The sequence below is a fragment of the Atheta coriaria genome, unplaced genomic scaffold (genome assembly GCF_025399875.1).
Source record: "Atheta coriaria isolate IRGN ID8LTWV9N9 unplaced genomic scaffold, Caltech_Dcor_3.1 hic_scaffold_4_pilon, whole genome shotgun sequence".
Taxonomy (NCBI): domain Eukaryota; kingdom Metazoa; phylum Arthropoda; class Insecta; order Coleoptera; family Staphylinidae; genus Dalotia; species Dalotia coriaria.
In genome coordinates, this window is record NW_027045446.1 from 6,145,120 (window position 1) to 6,171,248 (window position 26,129).

The window sequence follows — 26,129 nt, forward strand, 5'->3', positions numbered from 1 at the left end:
TTTTCCTTCGGGCGGAACGACCGCCGTAGGAATTGCGCTTGCATACCGGCGCGTTGATATGTGGGCAGGATGTTACTCGTCGCGGTCATTGTCTAACGCGTTCTTCGTTTTATCACACGCGGATCATCCCCAATTTCACCAATGTACGCAAGAAGTACAGGTTATGTCCGACACAGATGCGCTTTTGTTTTTTAGTTTGTTACGCGACGAGTAGTTGTTCACATAGTTTATTTGCACTGACGGTTTAACGCTGGGTTTGTTGATACGCGCACATCTTCGACCGCCGAGTCAACATTGACCTCGGCACCTGGAATTCCTTCCGATAAGCGCAGCACTAATTATTAAACAACTAAACGCGCTCGTTGCTTCACGCGCACTGCGCGACGTACAAAAATGCAATGACACAACGCGTTTGGTCAGGTAACGTTTGACAGCATTACCGATGCCTACATACGCGCCATCTGTGTGTCAAATTACCGAACTATAACTTAAGAAGTTAAAACATTATTTATTGCAATTATTAACAATAAATACAGTAAATATATTGCAAATATTTATTAATTTAATGTAAAATTATGTACGTTTATTAAAATCCTTGTTTTAAACATAAAATCCGCGCATTTTTTTATAGGCAACTTGAAATAAAATTCCAATTCGCGATCTGCGCGCCATCTGTGAGCAAACGTCACAAACTTTACCTTATAAAGATTCCTGTAAATGAAACTCCAACTATTAACAACAAATATGGTATTATTATTGAAAATATTTATTAATTTTATATAAAACTCTTCACGTTCAATGAGATCCTTACTTTATAAACATACAAATAATTAAACTACGCTCAAATTGTTTCAGTAATATCACAATTAAAAAAACAGCCTCGTGCTAATAAATAGTTGAACTAATCAATAAACAATTAGTTACTATTAGCTTTTCGGCTTGAATCGCGACATATAATATTCACAATCGGTGCAGTAGATATTCGCCGAGGGCACGGCCTTCTTCCTGCAAAGATTGCACTTTGTGTGATTGTTACTTGAATTATTTACATTGTTATTAACTAATATAGGAGTAACAATAGCCTTGGGTTGTGCTTGCAGCGTGTGTTGTTGCTGTATATGTTGATTAAGTTGATCTTCTCCTTTGGTCCCCGGTTCAAAAGAAACAGATTTCTTTAATATTTGTTTCGCACCGCCATTTTGTATATACTGATGGCCATTTTGTACAGGCACAGGCACATGCTGATACGGCGACTGATGATATGCATTCCGCTGCACGTACTGCGCATCCTGATTCATTTGATGTTGTTGTTGTGTCTGTTGTTGATGATAGGCAGTATTAGGTACCCTTTGATAAGGAGATGATTGTTCATGATACTCATGCATAGGCAGTGGTGGTACACGTTGATAGGGTCGATAAACAGGCGAATTAGTTGTTGATGTAGAAGTATAACTGCTTTGCGTTGAAGGTGACGGTGATGGCGGATGATAATAAACACCTGGCGTGGGTGACTGCCTCACCTGTTGCAGCGGGTAACTCCTAGGTGAAGAAGAATACAAATCATGATTACCAGCAGCCGGGCTTTGTGCTTTAACCATCTGTGGAGGTCTGTAATACGCTTGATAGTTTTGCATCTGTGGATGCATCTGACTATTGGGTGGTACCATTTGATAAGGACGGTTTTGTCCTTGACTTTGACCTTGAAATTGAACAGGAGGACTCTGATAAACACTATGGGAAGATGTGGGAGTTGTATTATATCCACCATTTTGCATCTGTACTTGTGGTGGGGATTGGTATGGCGGGTATACCACATTCTGAGGAGGTGTGCTGGACAATTGTGAAGCAGGGATATAATTCGGACTACCATATGCATTCTGTGGTAAACTCTGATAGACCTGTTGATGTTGTTGTGATTGTTGTGGTTGTTGATGGTAAACCTGTTGTTGTGGTTGTTGTTGTACAGCCAACTCCTTGGAATTATTCATAATGAACTCTCTTTCTTCACGACTTAAACTTGTCTGCATACCAGCAGGCCTACCTCCATATGGACTCTCAACAACACTTTCAACACCATTCTGAGTAAACCTCTTACTCTCATAATTCTTCATAACTTCCTCCTCTTCCTGTCGTACCTTCAACTCATTCTCTTTCCTTAGTTCATTCTCACGCAAAGATATAATCTCTTGTCTTATAGCCTGTGCTTCCGGTTTGTGTATAGCCGTTCTCAACACCCGCTCCAAAATAGGATTGGGTATATAACTATCATCTTCCTGTTCCTCCGCAGTTGCAACCAGTATAACCTGATCACAAAAACTAACAGATTTCTTCTTTTGTCTATGATGACTGCGTTGATCCTCATCATGCATAAACTCCGGATGGAAAGTCTTCTGCACCTGCGCTGTCAACATCTCCACCTCCTTAATCTCCTGCTGGATCAACTCCTGAGGTATCTGATGTTGTACAATAGTATTTTGTGCAGTTATAACATCATCATCGCGTTTCTTCAGGGACAACACACCTGGTGTTTCGTTTTTGAACAACTCAAACTTATCCTGCTCAAAACGCGAAGCTAAATCTTTTACTGAAGTTATTTTAGCCTCGGTTTTAGCTTCTGCCATCTGCGGATACAACACAACCCGCTGCGTATTAACTTCATCCACGCCAGGATCAAGTTTCTTCCTGAGCGCAGCTTGCTTCGCCTGCAACTCCTTCAACCAAACATCTCCAGACTGTTCCTTAACAACCCCAACATGATTCTGTTGTTGTTGTTGTTGTTGTTGTAAAGACCCATTCAAAATCTCCATCCGCTTATTCTGCAACTGCTGCAACAACCCAGGTTTATCCTCGATCAAATCCAACTCCGTGGGAGGCGGTGGAAACTCTTCACTGGGCTGCCTCGAATGTAAAACAGACCCCGGGGGACTAGGATAAGGCGGCAGCTCTAAAACCGGCACAGATGGACAACAATCCACCTCATCCACACCACTATCAATCGCATCCTTCACAGGACTCTGCTCCTGATGCACATCCGCATGAGTTATAACAGTCTGATGTCTTTCATAAGGACTCAGTGAAGCTCTACCATTAGCATTGATATCAAAGTTACAATAAACATTCTCCTCCTGTTTGATTTTCAACTGGATCTCATCCTCGTACTTTAAACCTATTTTAGATAACTGTGATGTTGTACGGAGTGGTGGAGGAGGTGGTACCTTGGCAACAGTGAGTACCTTACCAGCACTACCATGGAAACTCTTCCGCATGAGCCTAGACCTCTCCAGATTGGGATTCGTGCATGAATTACCCGTGAATTCAAGGTGACCTTCACTTAAATACCCAGACATTGACGGTGGAGGGTCTTGTTTGGTACCTATGGTACTGTCATCAACTGAAGAAGTAATCGGGGGAGGATTCTGGTCTTTTTGATCAGCTACCTCTGTCAAATCAGGCATGCTTCTGTTCTTCCTCCTGATGAGTCCTCCCATGAGTAGTTTACGTCTGATTTTGTGTTGTTTACCTTTCTTTTCTTTCTTTTCTTCTTTTTCTTCCTTCTCCTTAGTTTCCTTGCTCTTTTTAGTGTGTCTTTTATATCAGGAGCTAGAGAAAAGTCTTTCGAGAAGATTTTATTTCTATCTTCACTCCGGGATCGTTTTTCTTTGATTTTAATGGCTTCCTTGTCCTTCCGGGACCTGGAGAAGATCGAACGTGATTCACGCTCTTTGGGTTTATCATAAATCATATACTCTGCATCTTCAATGGTGGTCACAGACATTTTCTTCGTCTTTTTCGGTAAAGTCGCATAGATCTCAATACTTTTCGTTGGTTTCTCCACAGAAACAACCGGAATATTCAATAATTCCTTACTGTTTTGTCTGGATAACTTATCCCTGGAGTTCTGGCGACTGTGGCGAGCACTACCACTACTACCCTCACGAGTATGACGTATTTCAATGGGGTTCTCCTTAGGTGGGTTCAGCGTCTGTGTCATTCTACGATGAAGACTCCTCGCACGCATAATACAAGTATTATGCTTCATTCTGGCTAAAGTAAGAGTCTGCGGGTTGTTGTACGGTGCATTCATGGCGGCTCTAGCTTTAGTCGCAGCAGCATTACACAGAGCCAATGCTAGAACCAAATCATGCTCATCTTCCAACTGTCTGGATTTCGTGAGGAGTTCATCTGCTTCATCACAGAGAACATCACAATTCGGCATGGGGAGGTTAGGTGTTTGCCCACATGCAGACATCATGTTATAATCTTCTGGAATCTTCGCCAGGTGACCCATTTTCATCAGGTGTTGTATAGTGGACATCGTTGAACTGTCATTTGAAGATAGCGAATAAGAATCGTATCCAGGATCATTAAAAACTGATCCTGTTGAGTCTTTACCCCTTGTTGGACTTCCAGGTAAACTCCCATTCTGTGGGAGCTTACCAACCAGATACAAATAGGGATTTTCCATTGTAGTTGACGAGGAAGATGAAGCACTGTTCCTGTCACCACTCCAATTCCCAGAATCTCTTCTCCTAGGGACATTCAGATGGTCCGGGATGTTAATACCATCATTAGTCGTTGATGATGAACTACTCAGACTCCTGTGAATATTCACCTGTGGTTTAAAATGTATACTATCCTGTATAACCGCCAGATTCTGATATTCATTATAACTGGAGTTCAGATTCCTCGGAAGAGGTGGTTTACCATCAGGATTTGGTGTGATGGCACGTCTCGCCCCATGCATATTAACCATGGGAGCTTTCTCAGGACTCGGAGTAACCGACCTCCTCAACGTAGTCTTCTTTTCATAAAACGGCGTGATTACCTTTGGAGCATTCTCAGTAGAAACAGGACTACCACCTGGTACAGCATAGAGTAACAACAGTGGTTGATAACGCCCTCTTCTGCACTTCTCCACAACTTGCTCCCAACGTGGTCCTACTTCCCGCACGGTAGCATCATCAAAATAAATCCATACCCTCAATTTCGTATGGAAGAAGAAGGTGGAGTAGTGTTTACCATAATACGTAACAACACCAACCAAATTATGCGCTGTTAAATCAGACCAGCGTTGGTCTACAACACTATGGAAGACATCAGCTAATCGGAGTGTGGTACCAACAGTCGCGAAGACATCCATGATGTGTTCCAAAGTGGGTCTTTCGGAGTCCCAGACTATACCAATGGAGACAATCTCAGGGTGATTCATCAAGGATCTTCGGATTTGTATTTTAGCACCACAGGAACTCTACAGGGAAGAAATAAAAATTAAAAACATAACCTCATTTATAAAACCTTAAGAAAACTTACTGGACAATCACGAATGTCCCCCATATTCCCTGCTTTTTTCAGTAGATTACCAAAGGAGTCCTGGATGCCAATATTTTGATTGGAAACACTCGCGCGGACTTGTGTCGTCAACGCAGACGCCGAAATATAATGCACCATCTATAACCAAACAGAAATATTAAACCTAACCTCAAAAAAAGTTTTATAGATTACTAGCTTTTGCACGCGAATTTGTTCCGGTAGTGTTTAATAAAAATGTAATTCGTTTTTACTCTCTTGTTCTATTTTATCAATAAGATTAGCAATTTTATTTTGAACAAAATAATTATATAATGAATTGCTAATAATGCACTTCAACGCCATCTCGAATTCAACTATTTAACTATAACTATGATTGAATCTCAATTTTTCCCGGCAATTATTCGAATTTTTCTCGTCGTAAAAACCATCCTTGGATTTTAACGAACATTTTAAAAAAAGAATTGGCCAAATTGGTCTAGGCGTTGTTGAGTTATGCGCTAACTAACAAATTTGCGATTCATTTTTATATGATAGATGTTACCTGGGTGAATGACAAAGGTTCCGAAGATCCACCGCACGCCTCGCAAATGCTTTGTTCAACCAAAGTCATCGCAAACTTCTGATGCGGAATACAATGCCTTACATTGCACATATCTTCCGACTCGCCGTGCGCGATATGTGTGTGGATACGCATCAACATATTCTCAAAACACTCGGCTGCGTCATCCATAAACCCGAGCTGGAAGCGTTGCTGGTCGAAGAAGCTCTCGGCCAAAGCACGTCGCAAAGCATCCGGGGGAAGAGCTGTTTCATGGCTGAATTGCAACTGCGAGAATAACTCCTAGAAGATAAAAATTTACAATAATTAATGTTGTAATGTTGATTCAAACGAGATTAAAAGGCAAACAACTATTACTTGCGCTTATGTGTTTACCATAAATGTTTATTGCGCATTTTACATAACTTCCACCTTTGATTGAGCATAAAAAATGTAAAAAATGTTAAAAGCTTTCATTTTGCTTTGAGTCATCGCGTTATTTCCTTCTTCATTCTTCTTAGAATCAAGAAATGCGTCACAATGCATCTTTGCATCAAATTTTTAACTTTAAACTTAAATAAAATACAAAACATCCTGTATATTTTACTATTTTTGTATCTTTTACCTTCTCACCTACATTTCAAACAAGTTTTCAAAGTTTAAACAATCAATACGTTCATTATTCATCATAATAACTCAAGAAAAAAACAACGCTCATCTTGATCCATCACTGTGTGTAATTTTAATCCTGTGATTACTTCACGATCATGTTTCTCGTTTCTTGTTGCCTAGTAACTTGTTTTTTGCCTAGCTCGGCACATCTCCGCCGCTGGGCAATTCAACTTCTTTATTATATTTCTATTATCGAAGTGCTCAAGGTTTCCACTGCAGCTAAATCTATTGATGACGAGAGTTTGTCACGACTTGCGATTGTGACTTTTACTGCACAAATGTTTGCGTAATCAAATAATACTAATGCAATAATGCAATAATGCAGTACGAAAAGCGTTAAATTTTCTAATTGAAAAATAATTGTTTGGTGAATTTCTCGTTGGCCATGAAGACCAAAAATATGGGTCAGACATGTTTCTATTTCGCGCGCATAATAGACTTAAGTATACATACTGCGCATAACGCCACGCCTCTTAATAACGCACTAGAATATTACATATTCAAGTTATTTATCTCTAATATAGTGCAAATTATTATTATTAAGTCATTTATCAACAAAAACAAAGATTTTTACATCAAAAAAGCATTTTTTTAAGTTTTTCTTTTTAAAATGGCGAAAAAATGTATAAAAATATTTCTTACTCGTAAACTCCTGCATAATTCCTGATCTTTACCCCCAACCAACTCAATTTCTTCCCCTTGAGTATTCTCAATAGTCCGTCCCTGCGCATGCGCGTGCACACCGCCATTTTTCTTATTCATATACTGTATAGACGCGATTTTGGTAACTTTGGAGTCTTTCAGTAACACATTAGCCATAACCTCTGGTGACTTAAGCTTCTTATCATGTTTCTCACTGTTATCATCCACGTTATCACCTAGACTTTCACTCAGCGATGGTTTTCGATACCGGAACTTAATCATAATGAAAACTATCTTCTATTTCACATAATTTTTCACTTCAACTTTGTTTAAAACGTGTTTCGTGCGTTAAGTTAAGTAACAAAGTAACCTTTCACTGTTGTCGCGTTGCGCACGCCTGCCTCGCTTGTCTTGAGCGCTTTAACTAAACTTTCCGAAGCGGCTCCGCAAGTTGAACTCTCCGAACACGCTCAGGTAAACCGCCGCGAGACGCACCTACCTGTAATATTCTCTAGTGTTGTGGGTAAGAAAAGGACGAATCAGTCGCGCCGTTATTTAACTTGCGTCTCTTTTTGGCGGTAGAGTGAGATGAGAAAGACAAAGCGCGATAGTCGTTGGTTGCTTGGCTTGGTAATAGGTTGAACTCAGGCAGGTAAATGAAATAAAAATCGAAACGCGTTCGGCCTACGATCGAAAAGCCGAGAGAAGAAGTAGAGGTAGTACAAGTTCACCAAAGTAGGTAATGATGTTGCTGCCACATCTTCACAAACACATACAGAGTAAAAATTTATTGGAAATTTGGATTTATTTTCGGCGAAATTTGTGAAATATTGCATAAATCAGTGGCGTAGCATGTTTGGTAAGAGAATAGAGGGGGAATAGAAGGGTATTAAAGATAAATAAATTTTTTTTTGTAAAAAATTAAATGTTTTAGTTAATTTTCTCAATATTTATGTTTAAAAATTAATTTTTCTTTGTTTTTATTTGAATTAAGTGTATTTTTTGACTTGCTACGCCACTGGTTTAGCCAATAATACAAATTACGTGTCTTTTGGGTTTATAATTCAAGGGATGTGCAACTCACAACAAAAATTCGTGTAAAATACGCTTTTCTCCACTGGTGCATGGTATGACTTGACACCGTGGGGATGATTCGAGGGTGGAATAATAAATTAGACACGGTTCAATGATTTTAGCAGGTTGAATCAACAACAGATGCGTAAAACGTTGAAATTATTGCCAAAGTTACTCATACCTACCAAGGTGAATTTAAAAACTAAATTTTAATGCCAAAGATACTTATCTTTCCTTTTTGCAAAAAGAACCTTCATATTTCATATTAAAAATAAACTACAATGGAAATGAATAAATTGAATAGTGGGTGTGAATGTGTTAAGCAATCATAACTCTAGAGAGTATAGAGCACTCAGTAATCTATAATTTATATCTAAACACAACACGTTTAACAAACTCAAAAGTCAACCCATTATTAATAATAATTTTACCTTTTTTATTTGTTTTAGTTAAAAATAATTATTTTTTATGTGTGGTTATGTCACGTTGACTTAAATTGTGCGCCCACATGCATTTATGTAGTGTACACTACCGTTTACAGTCAACACCAACGCGAAATTTCCTTTTCATTCAGTTTTGTACGTGTTCCAACGAAATTTATTGCTTGATTTCACATTTAATAGCTGGTTTTTTATAATTTTGTAGCGGATGTAATGTGGGCGCTTTTGATTAAGCAAAGTGTTACATTTATGATTATTATTAGCTATTAATTACTGCGTGAGTGATAGAAGAAGTTAAATCTTTAATCTTTAAATATTTTAATTTTTAAAGCAAAAAAAATACTTTTTATTGTTTTTTCTTTGACGTTTCCTGTATTGAAAGTAATGCACATCCTGTTATGCCTCTTTAAGCATAATTTTATCGTTTATACCTGTACAGGTAATACCTGAGTATTCCGCAAAGCAAACGTTTGACATGTTTATTGTCTCCAATGCGTTGGTGTTGATGCGTTGGTTGTAAAATAAAATAAAATAAATGGTGTCCAGTGTTCAACTGGCGCCAGCATAAACCATTTTGTAATAATTGTCAATATTTTTAGAAAACTCACTCTCTAAACCAAGAATTAAGTAAAATTAACTAAAAGAAATAATAAATGTGGGTATTAAGTATACAACGTCATCAGTAAACCATTAAATTAAATATTGACCGCTAACTGTGCTTAATTATGCGTGAAACTTTAAAACTTTAAATTTTCGCTTTCATGGTGCATTGTATTGCACAAAATTTTAATAAACATAAAAATATTAACTTTATGTGTGCAGAATGAGGGCAGAATTAATTGCATGCCTACTTTTAATTTAATTCAGAATGTGTGAATAGATTTATTGATTAAAACATGAATTAAAGTCTTCCTACTTGACGTGAGAACTAAGACAACTTGATTTATGCGTTATAAATAATAATTAGTACAAATTATATGCGTGCATTTCAATATGTGATTAAAAAATAAATTAAAAACAATTAGTTTTTGATGTTCAATCAAAAAAATTCATTTAAAAGTCTTAATAAAACCCTTAAAGGCAAAAATAATAATTATAACTGATTGAAATCAAATTATTTTTGTAACCAATAACAATTTTCATCGATGACAGATCAAAATAATAATTATAAGCAGTATTATTGTTAATACAAGATTAAAAATAATTATTTCACGTTGAAATTTTGCAATAAATAATAATATACTGAGTGATTGCATAAATTTAATCAAAATCAAAGAAAAACTAACAGAAATTAATTGAAATTATTCTTTAAATCAAAAATAATAATTATTACAGTATGAAATTGAATTATTTCAGCAATAAAAACATTTTTCATTCTTTTTTCATCGATGACAGCTAAATTAAATCCTAGTAGATTATTAAACGCGTTCCAGGCATGTCTAAAGTTCCAACTGTAAATTCCAAACAATTAATTACCCCAACCAACCATCAACAAGAACACAATCATGTGATTACATTGTTATTACACGTATTACACGCTCTCCATTGCCTGCCCAAAGAGCAACAACTGATAATTACACCTCCTGTTTACAGGAGGCAGAAACAAGTGCAACAAACGGAACATCCAGAAAAATATAGATTATACACCCAACACACACACACTAGAAATAAATGTTTTACAGCTCCGCGTACAAGAGCAAAAGATGTCATTGTTGCAAACATCCTCAATCTACTTTCAGTTTTTCTCTTCTGCTGCGCGTCATTTACAATTACTTAAACTGGGCACGGGAGAAATTTTTCTGTTACGAGTAACAATTACAATGCAATTAAGCACAGAAAAAGATTTAAACATTTTTGGTAGTGAAGCGCGCCATCTAGATGGTATAATTGAGGTTATGTATCACATGCACTAGCGGTAATCAACCGGAATGCAAATAAAACGCGAAATATTCGTAATTTCACTCGATGGACGCGTAAATAAGTATGAATGAAGAAGTGACATGTGAGTAGGTATAAATAAATATTCATGAGTCGTTGCTATCGACTTCCGCCATGATTACGCACGATTACAACTTGTAATTTATAATGAAACGGATAGCTGGAATTCCTGTTTGGACTAAAACTTCTAATTACCTGCAATACATACGGAAATATCTTCTATATCGTCAAAAAACAAAATTTTACCCCCACTCTTATTTGCGGGTTTTCATTTTAATTTCTGTTAAAATCAGTTTTAATGATTACAAAAGCAGGTGGAAGTGAAATATATGCATCGCCATATTGCTTGCACATGTCCGCCACGCGCCGAATGGGTTTTTGACTCTGGAAGACAACACCTGCCGATTTTGGAGAAGGCATAATAAATTGACTTACCTTTAATGCACAAAAGATGCACGATTCTGCCATGCATGCGTGCCCGGAGAGATCACGAAAACTGCGCCGAAAGATATCCAAATGCCACAACACCTGTAAATAAAATAATAAGTATAGGTAAAATAGACAAATGATCAAACTTAAGTTGACTTAAATTTTAAGTTTTAAGTCACTTCCGGTGGCTATAACTTCCAACTTCCACTTCCCGTCTTTTCAAGTTGGGTACGAGTACTAAGTAGCCACTTGTTTACGGCGCAACAAGTTGCACACGGGCATTGAAAGCCCTTAAGATGACTTAAGTTAAGTAGGGGACGCGCAGCGCAGCGCGCAAGGTGGTTGAGCAGTTGTTTGATGTGATGCTTAGCCGACACGAGACACGACAGATTTAACGACATCTGGTTGCATACTACAATTTTTTTTCTTCATTTTTTAGTGATTCTAAGCTATTTTAATCTATTTTAACCTACAATTAGTGCAGTGCAGCGTTCTGCAAGTTATTATTTATACTGTAAATATTTATAACTGAACACAGGCATAAACAATAGTCTATAAATAAATTTCCACCTAAATTTACGCGTATAACACCTCATAAAATATAATTAATTGACTTAAGTCACTTCATAACAATCTGGTTATACGTAAATTTGGATTAAGTGATACCTTGGCCATCTGTTGTAGATTTCGGTTTCAATATGCACACAAAGCCTTTGTATACAAGTGCTACTTAACTTAAGTCATGTAAAAGATATCCTTTTTAAAAGGCGTTTCAAATACCAAACCTACTCGTATTTAACACACTGTATCAAAAGTTAAAATTAAAGTTTTCCAAGAAAATCCTGAATCATGCGCAGAATAAAGCGACTTTGACTTAAGCAACAAAACGTTAGATGAGACTCCTAGATGAGAAGCGAATGAACCTTCCAATCGCCATCATCATTGCACGCTTGTTACTCTGTCTCTGTCTTTATCACGAAATGGATCCCATGCTCTTTAAACTTTAAGCACTCTGCGCACACAACGCTCAAAAACAACGGATTAAACTCGAACTTAAATTTAAACAACCGCTAGTTTACTTATTTTCTATTAAAATAAAACTAAATCAATAATAATTTTAATTTTACCTTGCATATTGGAAATAATGCCTTAGCCCTTGTTTTTCCCTTCGTCATTTTTGCACAGATTAATCCTTTGAATGTTTAAGTTGACTTAAATTAAGTACAGTAGCACACACACATGTTTTTAATCAAGATTATTGTGTTTTTCTGCGTGAAATATCGAAAAATGTGTTGAGGAAAACTCGCGCCGATGTGACTTTAGTTAACACACCTTAAAAACACAACACGTACTGAGTAGAAACAGAATCGAGTGGTGGCCTCAGGTGAGCGCGCCGGCGAAGATACACGACGGCCCGACATGGCACGAAAGAAAAAATAAAAACGAAAAATAAAGGTGAAACAAGCGAACCGAACACAACACAAAACAACTTATATTTAAGTCAGTAAAATGACTTAAGTCACTAAACCACCTTTGATTCTTCATAAAAACAAAAAATTAACTAAGTACAAATAAAATATTGATTCATTTTCACAGTTTAAGTCTAATAAAATTTAAAATCTCCTAAAACACCGGAAATCATACGTAATAAGACTGAAGAATGATTGTAATGAAGCTTTATGAGACGATGGGAACAAACGGAAATAATGGGAATTGGTCCTTGAAGCGTAACACACCTCAGACTTAAGTCTCCAAAAAAAAAAACTTGGAAACAATACAAGAAGACAATGAAAACAAAACTTGATAGAAAATAATTGTTGATTAGATAATTAAGTCATGAAACAAGTGTGACTTTCGGAAGTTTAAAGATTCACACACACAGAATTACATGCACCAAAAACAAAATGGCCGCCGCGCGTGACCTGCCCGCAGATGAAAACAACAACACAAGCCACAATCTTGGCGGGATTTAAGTTGACTTAAGTTTCTCAACTCACGAATAGTAGTTTCATGAGTAGCGTATTATGAAAACCGGTTTGTCCACTCGCCATCTCTCTTCAGGCGGGAGATTTTACTACATTTACGCTTGGCGGGAACACAAATCCTGCGCCGCAGACTCCGCTGCTGCAGCTGCAGCCGGGGACAAAGAAATCCATCGGAAAAGGGTTCATGGACACACTCTCCACAACAAAACGCATTAAATTTTCACTCGTAAACTTTTATATTATCACATGTGACAAATGACAATAGCACACTATCTTTTGTAATCATCTTCTCAGAACAGAAAATACAATTAAAATAAGAGTGGACATAAAAAACGCGCACTCAAAGAGGGATAATTTTGATTTCAAGGTCTCGCATGTGAAGCTAATTACGAAATTACCTGAGGGTGACCAGTAGACAGGCCAGACAAGACAAGACTCGCATTTAATGAGGAACTAAACAATAAAACAGTGCAGCAAAGCGTGAAAATTCGTTTAAAACGCCACGAAAAATCAAAAAACAAGTCAAAATATACTTACACAACCCACAGAGTGTATGATTGGTTGCATAGTTTTTGTATGCAATAAGTAATTTGTAGGTTTTGCAATCGCATTGTCTCAGGATCAAGCGTGAACAATGTTATTTGTTGAGAAAAATAGGATGTGATCAAAAATCAAACAATACACATCAACATACAACATACCGTCGGAAGTAAAATAATGATACAATGATGTAAGACTAAGACACCAATAAAAAGAAAAAATGTTTGATGTGTTGCCTATAGTTGCCAAACTTTCCGCGTCGTAAAATAAAAGAAAGCAGCGTTGACATTTTACTACTGTGCAAAAATCAAAGAGGGAGACACAAAGAAACCACCAAAGTGTTACGCAACATGCAACCCGTTACACTTAATTTTACAGCCGTGATATTTTAATATATAACCACAAATATAGCATTTGCAAGCAGGAAAACTGCGAAACCTAAGCACTGATTGAGTATTTGTTTGCAGTGACTTTCACTTTTGCTCTTATTCTTGTTCTGCATGCGTTTTTTATTCATTGTCACCGTCTGGTCGGCGTCAACTCGAGTTCAATACGATTTTATCTCTAACCTCACCCACAATCTACTAATACCAATATAAATTAATAAAAAAAAAACTCTGACGTAACCTAATATATCCTTCAAAACACTTCTCTGAACTAATTTAAGTAAAAAAGAATGAAAAATGTTTTATTGCTGAAATAATTTGATTACAAGCAGTTATAATTATTATTTTTGATTTTACGAATAGTTTTAATCGAATTTTATTGGCTTTTCTTTGGTTTTTATTAAATTTATGTAATCACTCGGTATATTATTATTTATTTCGATTTTTTTTTTATTTTTTAATTATTTTTAATCTTATATTAAGAATAATATCCCTACTAATCCCTACTATAATATTATAAATGAGAAAGTCCTGATGTTTGTTACACTTTCACGCAAAAACTACTTAACCCAACATCATGAAAATTTATACACATATTCTTAGTGGTCCCCGAAAGGTTATAGGCTACTTTTTATTTAATAAAAAAATATATTTTTTAAATAAAATAAAGAAATAGTTTAGCCAATAATACCTCTGCATCTGGCTATTTGACTACTTTAACGCCATCTAGCATTCCTGCAATGAAGCTCAAACCCAAGTACTATAGTACCATCACACTGTATTATCACACTGTATTACCGACAGCTACGTCAACATCAAATCCAATTGACTACACTATGGAGACTGTACACTATACTACCATAGACTATACTTTCAGCCATTTTAAACTTCCCGCCATTCTACTTCATTGTTACTTCTTCTGTGACTACAGACGCTTATGGAAGCAACTTTATTATTTTAGATATTCGCGAGGGAAGCCAAGGGTTAAAGCTAGTACAAATATAAATTAATAAAAAACTCTGACGTAACCTAATAAAACATTCAAAACACTTCTCTGAACTAATTTAAGTAAGCTTAAGTTGTAAATTTTAAAACTACTGTTATATCGTTTATAAATTCATGAGTTTTTCGTCTTAGGCTTTAAGTTTTGCCTTGAGGGTATCGAGTTAATGTTCTCCTGAGTTGCGCACGTGTCCAAGCTAATAAAATCCAACCAGGAGTAAATAAGACGAGAAAAACCGGTTGGCGTGTGCTTAAACACAGCTTAAAAATCAAAAATTAACTTTTTTTCTGTTTTAGCCTAAGATACCAAGAAAAAAAACGTGTTTTTAATGCTTGTAGAGATTTATCGCGAATTATTTGTTAAATATTCATAAAAGGCGCAGCCATAAACCCAACAATGGCGGCACCTTGATTATTTTTCATCTTAAATGACTCGCCTCATTTGTAAACAATGAAATATGTCACGTAATTCTCTCGTCTTGCTGTTTAGTTGATGTTAAGCGTTCACATTCGCTTGTAAAATGGCGTGTGCGGTGTTAGCATGTATAACTGGTTGTATATAGTCAATGCATATAGTGTAAAACAACAACCGCAAGTCACAATTCCTTCAGAAAAGTTCGTTATTTGCTTGTGCGGCGTATAAAAAACACGCAGTCAGGCGCAACAGAGTCGCAGACACAATACAATCGCCACTTTATTTTCATTACACATTACACCTGGTAGCGCATGCAAAGGTTCCAAAGGTTCCAGAGCTTCCAACTTAACGTGTAAGGTGAATATACACAGGTGGAATATGTTACGGGTCAGTGCACACCCGCAACCGGAAACAATAATTACTTTACGAAGACACAGAGTAAGAGCAAGTAGGTACAACTTCCGAATGACTCATTGTATTGTCATATTGTTACACATTAAGTGTATATCAAGTTGCCGAACATGCTCGAGACAAATCAATGTCAAAACACTGTCAAAATCAAAAATTTCGTAGAAATTCATCAAAAATTTACTAAAAACCGCGTGTTATTATAATTTTATGCATATGGGTGCATCTCAACGCCATCTGGATGTGAATTATAGAACTAAAACTTTCAACCCTTATTTTATGCCTTTTAAGATATATTTTTGTAAATAAAAGTAGTCTATGTTCTTTTCCAAGGTCAAAACAATGTCTAAACTAAAATTTATTAAAATTGGTTGAGTGGTTTCTGTGTTATCAAGGCACAAACATCCAATAATTAAAATATAGAATAATAATATCAATAAGAAACGCAATGAGGCATTGAAATCACTCGTGTGCATCACGTATGACGTTGAAAGAAATAAACCTGTGAGGATTTAGCTTGATTTTCATCTGTTTTGTTTGTATTTAACATCAACTTCCTCTGCCTCCACTTTTTTACATCATAAAAAACAAGTTACTGTGTCTTTTGTGTCCTTTTCTTTTCCAAAAACAACAATAAACCATTATTTCCTTTTTTAACAAAAAAAAAAACAAGAAAACTTTAATATTTTAATAAATTTTAAATAATATTCTAATAAAATTGAAGTGTATATTTGATTGCCTACCATAAATTGAAATACGCAATGTCAAAACACTGTCAAAATGGTCAAAATCAAAAAATTACTAAAAAATATCAATTCCCATGATACCTATGAGCATAATAAAAATATTCATCTCCATTTTGATTGTAACACTGAAATTCCTCACTATTGGCGCATCCTACCCAACAACCCCACCGAAAGTCACCGCAATCAACGCGATAATCAACCGTATCCCCAGCGAGTTCTGTTTCCTCACCCAATCCGTGAAAGACACACGATTTGCAGTCAACAAAACAATCGGACAAGCCCATAAATCAATCGACAACCACTACGAACGCCTGCTAAACATGTTTGTCAACGGCCCAGCGTGTTGCCAACAATACACAGAAGAACTACAAAATATCTATGAGATATTCAATCAACCCTCGCATTTTTTAAAGTGTGAAATGATTATGGAGATAGCGCATCTCGCAGAGACGAAGAAAAGTTTATGGAATATTAAAAAGATCGCGCATGAGACACGCGCACTTTGTGAGACGACAGATTGTAATTGTAATCAACCTATGACTAAATTATCAATGGCTTTGGATAGAATCCACGGGATGCTGATGGTGGAATCCGATAGGATAATTAATTTATCAAGGGATTGCACGAAATGTAAAGTGGAAGAAAGTTGTAAAGATCTTGAACGTATTGAAAAGTATTGGGAAATTTGTGTTAATGATACGCTGGAAAATTTCCTAACTTAATAAAAATTAATTTTCTTATAGAGAATTACATGTAGATTAAGAATTTGAAATCCGCACCTCTCTATCACTTTTAGTTTACGAGATAATCAACTTTTTTTAAAATAAACTTTCAAACGCCATTTTCTACCCTTTAAATATATTTTTACGCAATAAAAACTAACCCATGTTCTTTTCCAACATCAAAACAATCCCCGTACTAAAATTTATTAAAATATCTTCATTAGTTTCCCAGTTATCAACCAACAAACACACAATATCTAAACTTTAAGCATGTTCTACCTAATGAAAGTTGTGTTAATGATACGCTAGTAAATTTTCTAACTTAATAAAAATCTTGAATAAATGTTTGATGTACATCGCGAAGTAATATGCTCATGTTGTATGGCTACCACCCGCGGATGATTTTTACATTTTGTGGGAAAGTGCGCCGGAGCATGACTCTTTTCCATATTATACTCGCGCCGCTCTGGAATATCATGTGAACCGCAGCGAGAGGAGTTAACACTCTTGATAGACGCCACGGACGCCATTATGTGTGTGTGTAAATGCAAAGTGAACGTCTTGGGAACTTCCCCGACTTCCCTCGATTGTCTGCGGTTGTAACCTGGGTTATTTCGTGTTCATTTATTAAAAACCGGGTGTTGGCGTAATTTTATGCAGGTGGCGCATCGCTACGCCATCTCGACGCAAATTATACAAGTAAAACAATAAAAAAAACTTTTAACCCTTATTTTAGGGTTTTTAACTTAAAATTTTCGTATAAAAAGTAGCCTATGTCTTTTTTCAAGATCAAAAGTGTTTATATACAAAAATTTATTAAATTTGGTTAAGTGGCTTTCGAGTTATCGAAGATCAAACATACAAAATTTAGAAAATTAGGACTAAAAACCGATTATTTTTGTATTTTATGAAAAAACTAAGCAAACTTAATCATTTTAAGACATTTTAAATTAAATTTAACTAAAAACTTGTTCAAATATATCACGTAAAACATTTTTCTGGTTATTTACACAAGAAAACTCAAATAAAAATGTTTTGCACAACCGCGTCATACATACAAACACAAATTTCCTTTCCTCTGCGTGTCAAGAATAACAATCGACGACTTAAAGTTCAATGATGCTTTAATGTTGAATGTTTAATGTTTACAAATGTAAAATAATTCACATCTTGATGAAATGAAGAAGCTGCACTGAATTAATTGCACTCTGACTTTAAAATTAATCATTACACAGAGTGTTTTAGGTTTTTTCTTGAGTTCTATACTGAAATCTTATGAATAAAATTATATTTTTCTGATTAACAACACTCCAAGAAGTTGTAATGATCGTGCCTGTGCGCTGTGAACGCCATTTGATTATGATTATGAATGCAAAATGCAAAGAACCGTGTGAATCGTGTGAATTGTGTGAAACGAATCCGACAAAATGGCGCCCGATACATAAATTACTTCATTTGCCTCAAATCTCAGCAACAATTAATAATTTTGTTATAACTTTCATTATTTGACGCGTGCAGGAAATTAGTCACTAGAAGTTTCCTGTATTACCGACTAAGATCTGCCTTGTTTCGAGGAAACTGAACAGATTTGCTCTGCTTTGGCAGCGATATCCTAAGCAATTGGCGGAAATATGTCGATGCGTAAGAAAAGCGCGCCAACAACAACAACAACAACCAGTTGTAGTCGCTTAGTGGTTTACCGTCAAGTGCCTATTCCCGATTGCTTGCCACGAGCCAACAAAGAACCCAAGAGACGCGTGAGGGAGGCCAGAGGAACCAAAACCAACCAGTTTGCGATAAAATAAGCGGCGCAGTGACCAGCGCTTTTCTGCCCTTTAAACTTTTTTTGACTCCACCGCTTTCAGCTGAAGACGTTTTCAAGACACACAACACCAGAAAAATATAAAATTAGCTGGAAGAAACATCACATAACAGATGGCGCTCTACACAAATCTGATGTGTATACCTACAAGTTACGTATTAGGCAACACACCAAAGATGCAGAACATGTGTTGCATATATAACAATTAAATACAACAGCAAACACTCATAGCAAATCCCCGCCAATATTATGTAAATGAAAGTCCTGATGTTTGTTACACTTTCACGCATAAAACTACTTAACCGATCATCACATGAAATTTCCACATATATTCTTAGTGGTCCACGAATCATTATAGGCTACTTTTATTTAATAAAAAAATTATTTTTAAATAAAATAAAGAAATTGTGTGGTGCTAATAATACCTCTGCATCTGGCTGTTTCGACTACTTTAACGCCATATCTAGCATTCCAGCAATGAAGCTCAAACCTAAGTACTATAGTACCATCAGTTAATTGCATACCGTCATTGCCACCACTGACAGCTACGTCAACATCAAAACTTCAATTGACTACACTATGGGAGACTGTACAATTATACTTCCAGCATAGACTATATATATACTTTCAGCCATTCTACTTCATTGTTACTTCTGTGACTACAGACGCGTACGGAAGCAACTTCTAATATTTTAGATATTCAAGTGAGCGAAGCCGCAGGTTAAAGTTGCTGTTTATAATTTGTAGTAGTAATTATTATCATTAGCTGCCTAATGATGAAAAATTTGTTATCTATATATATAAAAATGAATTGTTGTTCGTTAGTTCTGCTAAAACTCGAGAACGGCTGAACGGATTTATCTTATCTTGGTCTTGAATTATTCGTAGAAGTCTAGGAAGGTTTAAAAGGTGAGAAAATTCGAATATTTGCCGGGGAAATTCTCAAACAGCTCTTTTCTTAGAATAAAATTTGACATTGAGATTCAATCATAGTTATAGCTAACAGTTGAATTCGAGATGAAAAGCTAGCGCATTATTGACAAAACTTCTTTATATGCATAATTTCTTTAAATTAAAATTGCTAATCTTATTGATAGAATTGACTCTTACTAGAGTATAACTAGAACAAGAGAGTAAAACAAATGCATTTGAAAAACAACACTAAACGAAGTCGTACAAGCTTGCAAAATATAAAATTAGTGCATAAGAAACAGATCACATTGGAACAGATGGCACTCTAGCCACAAATCTGATTTATACCTAAGAGTTACATATTAGGCAACACACTAAACATAGCAGAACATGTGGTTGCATATATAACAATTGAAATACGACAACAAAAACTCATAAATATCAAATAAACCTTAAGAAAATGCGAAATACGCAAAAATAGTAATACTATCACCTAAAAATTCAATCCCGACTTAAAACCTCATATGTGTGTCCTCTATTCTTCGGTGTTACCACCGGTTATTCAACTCTCTTCACGTCTTCACGCATCACACGTGAAACAACTCGCGGTGATCGAGGACAGCGAAGAGCTCCGAGCCATCGAGCGTGCTACTTGTGCACAAACACACACACGGCAGAGTCAATTTACAACCAAAATATTAAACAATATGCAAATTTATATAAACACTATAAACACTAAACACAAATTTTAAAGTCTTACCTGTACAGCACTGTTGAGGAAACAATTATTCTGCCCGGGCGCATTCAGCAGACCCTTGGTGCTGGTGAAGATCATCGAATCACGTGACGGACACTGTGGTGACGGATGCGGCGACGGCGACGCGCCACCGCCCACCAATTTCACCGACATTGTCAAACAAACGTTTTTAACCTCTGTTGATTCGTGTATAATGGGTTGCCTACATTTTCCTCACCTACAACAAAATACAAAGTGTATAGAATTATTATTATCGAATATTGGCTGATACATAGTTAATAATCTATAATTTAATGTGGAATGCTTGATATGCGATGATGATGATGACGCAAACCGGTTTGTAACGCGTACTTCATGCTTCTGGTGTTTATATCTTGCGTATAAACATAGAAAACCGGTAAAGCAGAAAATTTCATTAAAATTCCCTCGCTAATTAGCCAATCAAAGTCAATAAACGCATTAAATAAATAAATACAAGTCCATATTGCATGATACACATGACAAAATTCAGCAAAATGCGCATGGTATAATTATTTCGAATTATTTCGGTTCTAACGTTACGGTTCCTATTTAATTTCGTTTAATTTCTTGTTATTGTTGTTCTCGCAATGACTTGTTCTGTAATTTGTAAATGCTGCATTGTTAGCACTGTGGGAACAACACTAACTACTTCTATTTATGAACCAAACCAGTTTTTAGGTTGTGTTATAACCTATCTTTTATTCTACTGCTTGTGCGCAAATAGCACGCGCTATTTATTTGAAAATGCGCACAATTATCTTAAGAAAAAGCTAAGAATGCGTTAATGTACTCGTACTTGGTACGCGTATGTGAAGTGTAAAACGAAAAAGAATACTTGTATGATTGTTCGGAAGGTACTGGAAGGTTTCGAGTGGTTTGTGCGTGCGCACGCAGGTGTTCAAATTATAATGGACTACCTGTTTCTTCTCCTCTTTGCTACTTGTTTTCACTTCTGTAGAGGGAGAGAATAGCGTTTGTGCGTTGCTTAAAAGCGCTTTTGTTTCAGGCTTTTTATCGCGGCGTCTACGAAAATATCGAAAACTAGCTAATGTGCGCGCTGGGGAAATAAACAAACTATTTATGCGCGACTCTCGTTGAAAATCTATGACAGCCAGTAAACTGTAGCCATCCGTCAATAAATTATGTGAGCATGTGAAACACTTGAATCAAAAAAGCTTACTGCATTATGTATACTTTGAGCGGTGGAAGCATCAAATTGATTGTTTTTCATTGTTCTATCTAAATACGCTCATACGAATATCTAAAATAATCTCGAATTCAACTATTTAACTATAACTATGATTGAATCTCAATGTCAAATTTTATTCTATAGAAAGTAGCTGTTTTGAGATTTTCCCAGCAATTATTCGAATTTTTCACCTTTAAACCTTCCCTAGACCTCCACGAGAATAATTCAAGACCAAGATAAGATAAACTGTTCAGCCACGTTCTTGAGTTTTAGAAGGAGACTAACTAGAACAGCACAATTCATTTTTATATATATAGATAACAAATTTTCATCCATGACAGCTAATATTAATAATTACTACAAATTATAAGCAACTAGTTTACCAACTCGTGGCTTCGCTCAAGAATAATCTAAAATAATGAAGTTGTTTCCGTACGCGTCTGTAGTCAAGCAAGAAGTAACAATGAAGTAGAATGGTTGAAAGTATAGTTCATGAAGTATAGTGTACAGTCTCCATAGTGTAGTCAATTGGATTTGATGTTGACGTAGCTTGTCGGTAATACAGTGTGATAATACAGTGATGGTATTATAGTACTTAGGTTTGAGCTTCATTGCTGGAATGCTAGATGGCGTTAAAGTAGTCAAAGGCTAGATGCAGAGGTATTATTGGCTAAACTATATTTCTTTATTTTATTTTAAAATAATTATTTTATTAGTCAAAAAGTAGCCTATAACCATTCGGAGGTCACTAAGAATATGTGTGTACAACAAATTTTCATGATGATCACTCTTAAGTAGTTTTGCAGTGTATGTAACAAAACAGACTTTCAGTATGTATAATACTCCGTATGTAGGGATATTGAAGCTACGTGCTGGGGAAATAAACAAACTATTTATGCGCGACTTCCTCGTTCGAAAATCTATGACAGCCAGTGTAAACTGTGAAATATCCGTCAATAAATTATGATCGTATGTGAAACACTTAAATAAAAAGCTTTCACGCATTAATTTTATGTGTTTTGAGCGGTGGAAGCATCAAATTGATTGTTTTTTATCTAAATATTTGCGATAACGGTTAATTATAGGTTATATTTTGTGTTGATATGCAGTTATGTTGTGTTTGCAACCAGTAATACACCAAGCAAACATTGTATGCACGTATGCTGGGAAGGCTATCATTATTTTACTTGATCGTACGTATAATTTTGATTCCTAGCGTGGAATAGACGCATGAATGAAGAAAAAATTGAATTAATAGCATTAATCAGCGCATTATTAACGTTGGGTGGTCGTAGCACATGAGTATAAACAATTTAAACATTCTTGCGTTCGATGATATAACCTTAAATAAATTACAGATTCCTGTACGAAGGTTAAGCAAGTCGCGCCTGCAAATGTTGATTAATAATAAAATACGAATTAAAAACCTTGAAATATTTTTACCATTGTTATATTCGTCATGCCTCTGGAATGTTTTTGTGTTTTTTTCCTCTTCCAAACATAATTTCTACCCGAAATAAAAGCTCAAACTTGTTTTACCACAATATCCTTTTTCCGAACATAACAATAAATGTTTTGACACACCATAAACAATCGATTAAATGAAGTTTAATAACGGGATATATTAATTTCAACGATGATTTTTTAAGTTTTGTCTGCATTTTGCACGCGGAGTGCAATTTTCATTGACATAATTAACGTGTGAAACTTTTCCACATTATACTCGTAAATGTTGCGAGTTCTTTTTTTATTTGCTTACAAGAATAGAAAGCTGATATTCTCCGACCTCTTGGAACTCGTTATCATGCGTGCCAGTTAATATTTCGTCACATATCTTATTTTTCGACATTTTTCTAAGCTTAAACGTTGAGTTAAACCCAACCGCACGATTAGATTGTAAGCTTAAGAAGGTAACAGTCAACGTCGTGGCGAGAAAGGTCAAAAACAAGAGCAACAACAAGCAGAGTATGTGTTTGAGTTGTGGGAGTGACGCTTTCATATGAGTATTGTATAGAAATAACATTTAAATCCAACATAAAATATAAATTGAGTAAAGTTAAGTAAACACTTACCTACTGTACGCTATACCCTCACAATATCGCCAAAACGATATTTTTACTAAACCATTGCAAGTCAATGCAAGTATTTGTCAAGCCTGATGTGGATAGCTATTTCGACCATTAGAGGTCTCATCAGCACACCTACTGGCTTGACAAATACTGCATTGACCTGCCATGGCTTATATAAATTATAAAATATAAATTATAATATAAATCATGTTTAAGGTGTGATGTGTGTTGCATACGTTAAAAATGCGCCTTTGAAAAATAAAACAAATTAAAACTTACGTTTGCTGTTGAATTATTGTAAAGTAATCCCAAAAAAGTAATGTAGGAACACAACACAACGTATTTAACAACAAATAGTTCACGTTTGGCGAAATAACAACATGTTTTTCACCATCTGCTAATGTTTCAAGTGTTTAACGTATTAAATTTCACTTTAGGGCGCCGTAGAAACCCCAAAACCACTCGAAAACCACTTGTTGCAAAGGCACCGATCGCGTAAACTATGAAACGCACGTCCTCTCTCCACAACGTCCGCACGCACGCTAATGTTTTCGGCTTTACTTGAGCAGCCATTCGCCGGCGCTAAGGTACAACTTGGAGAGGGAAGCTTGGAAACAAGAAACAAGCGAAAGAAGACTGAAGAAGAGTGCTTACCACGAAGAACTCCGCGACGCGTTGAATGTTCACGTAGGTATATATTTAACTTGTGTATTGTTGAATATTTGTTATATTAATCGTTGTTTTTAGATATTAGTAATTTGTTTGATCAACACCCGCACAAAAGTTGATGAAAAAAGCGGAAATGCAAACATTTTTAGACATTTTTGACAGTTGACAGAAAAAATACTACCAACTTAATAAAAATTAATATTTAAATGAATGACAGTGATAATTAACAATAAATAATTAAGTTTTTACTTTAGAATGTAATTATCATGATATTAATTACAATTTAACGTCTAAACTTAAGCCAAAAGCACTTAAACTTTATATCTCATGGTAAATCACTGATAAATTAGAAATCTTAACGAGTTTAGCTCATATTTCAATACGATTATGTTAAACACGTGCCTGGGTATATAATCCTCAAGGTAAACTCAAAGAAAAACTTATATTTATCTACAAAAGTTCTCATGTAAAGTATTATACAGTTTTTTAGCTTTTTTAGCTCCGAAACCAGGACATTCCGCTAGTTGATACTCAGATGCTTTGATTATCCCTTTCAGAGTCTTAAACTTATTGATCAAAGTCATTGCATCTGTTTTATTAACAGGTTTGATAGATGTAAGTGCTTGAATCAATTTAAGATGTGGAGAAGTCTCACTTTTCTCCATTATCTTATCAGCTGGCTTCTTTTCATAAATCTTGTATGTTTCAATGATTTTTCCAGCTTCTTCTGGACTCCAAGCGAGAATTAATGTGAGATCAGCTAGGATACAGATTCTTGTGAGGTTTTTGAGTGCATGATGTGGTTCTGGAATATCCACCTGGACGAGTAACACTCTCAGGTCAAATTGTCTGCCTAGGAGTTTGAGTCCTTCATGAATATAATCAGGATTTAAGTTGTGATATCTCAGAGATAGAAATAAGGCACAAACTGTTGGTCCCATTTGATAATCTGCAATGATATCTTCATATTCCCATGGGACATTTAGAATTGATTTGAGTATTGGGTTTCCTTTTTGTTTTGGGTTTACTAGTAGACAATGAGCTCCAGCTTTAGATTTTATTGCTATTGTTTCTCCCTCTGAGGGTTTTTCAACTTCTGTGGGTGCTAAAATTAATAAATATTTACTAATTTGTTTAAATTTGATATTCGAGTGGAAAATTTACCTTTTTGAGATGTTGAAGGTGTTTCCACATCAAAATCATCTTCGAATTCAGCTGCCAAGTTAAGCAAAGACTCATCCATGCTTTATTATTATTAAAAGTAATAAATAAAAGCGTAAAACTCGTTGAGAGTTTTTTTTTATTAAAATTTTTAACAGTTATGATAATTTGGAGGTTAAAGGTGTTGGAAGTGGAAATAACTCATAAAATACAAGCTATTCAGAGATAAAAACGTGTTAAAATAATAGAAAACATAAATATTTATCATTTAATTATATATTT

At 35.7% G+C, this 26,129-nt stretch overlaps 2 protein-coding genes across 2 annotated transcripts; both read right to left on the reverse strand.

Moving 5' to 3' along the window:
* Positions 1–750: 750 nt before the first annotated feature.
* Positions 751–24,430, reverse strand: ec (ubiquitin specific peptidase echinus). The gene is given in 7 exon segments (XM_065300160.1): positions 751–3,590; positions 3,593–5,248; positions 5,311–5,448; positions 5,852–6,151; positions 11,050–11,142; positions 20,742–20,955; positions 24,297–24,430. Coding segments are annotated over 6 exon segments (5,001 nt in total). The 5' UTR covers positions 20,892–20,955; positions 24,297–24,430; the 3' UTR covers positions 751–926.
* Positions 24,431–25,109: 679 nt separating this feature from the next.
* Ercc1 (DNA excision repair protein Ercc1) lies at positions 25,110–26,098 on the reverse strand. Its single transcript, XM_065300163.1, has 2 exons — positions 25,851–26,098; positions 25,110–25,791 (listed from the first exon to the last, which is right to left on the reverse strand). The coding sequence occupies exons 1-2, from the start codon at positions 25,927–25,929 to the stop codon at positions 25,133–25,135; spliced, it is 738 nt and encodes a 245-aa protein (XP_065156235.1). The 5' UTR covers positions 25,930–26,098; the 3' UTR covers positions 25,110–25,132.
* Between the last annotated feature and the right edge of the window lie 31 nt (positions 26,099–26,129).

What these genes read in the sequence shown, in the direction of transcription:
- Ercc1 (XM_065300163.1), bottom strand. Translation starts at nt 25,929, where the DNA reads ATGGATGAGTCTTTGCTTAACTTGGCAGCTGAATTCGAAGATGATTTT. An exon ending in ACCTTCAACATCTCAAAAAG is followed by an intron (nt 25,792 to 25,850) that starts GTAAATTTTCCA and finishes TATTAATTTTAG; the next exon opens with CACCCACAGAAGTTGAAAAA.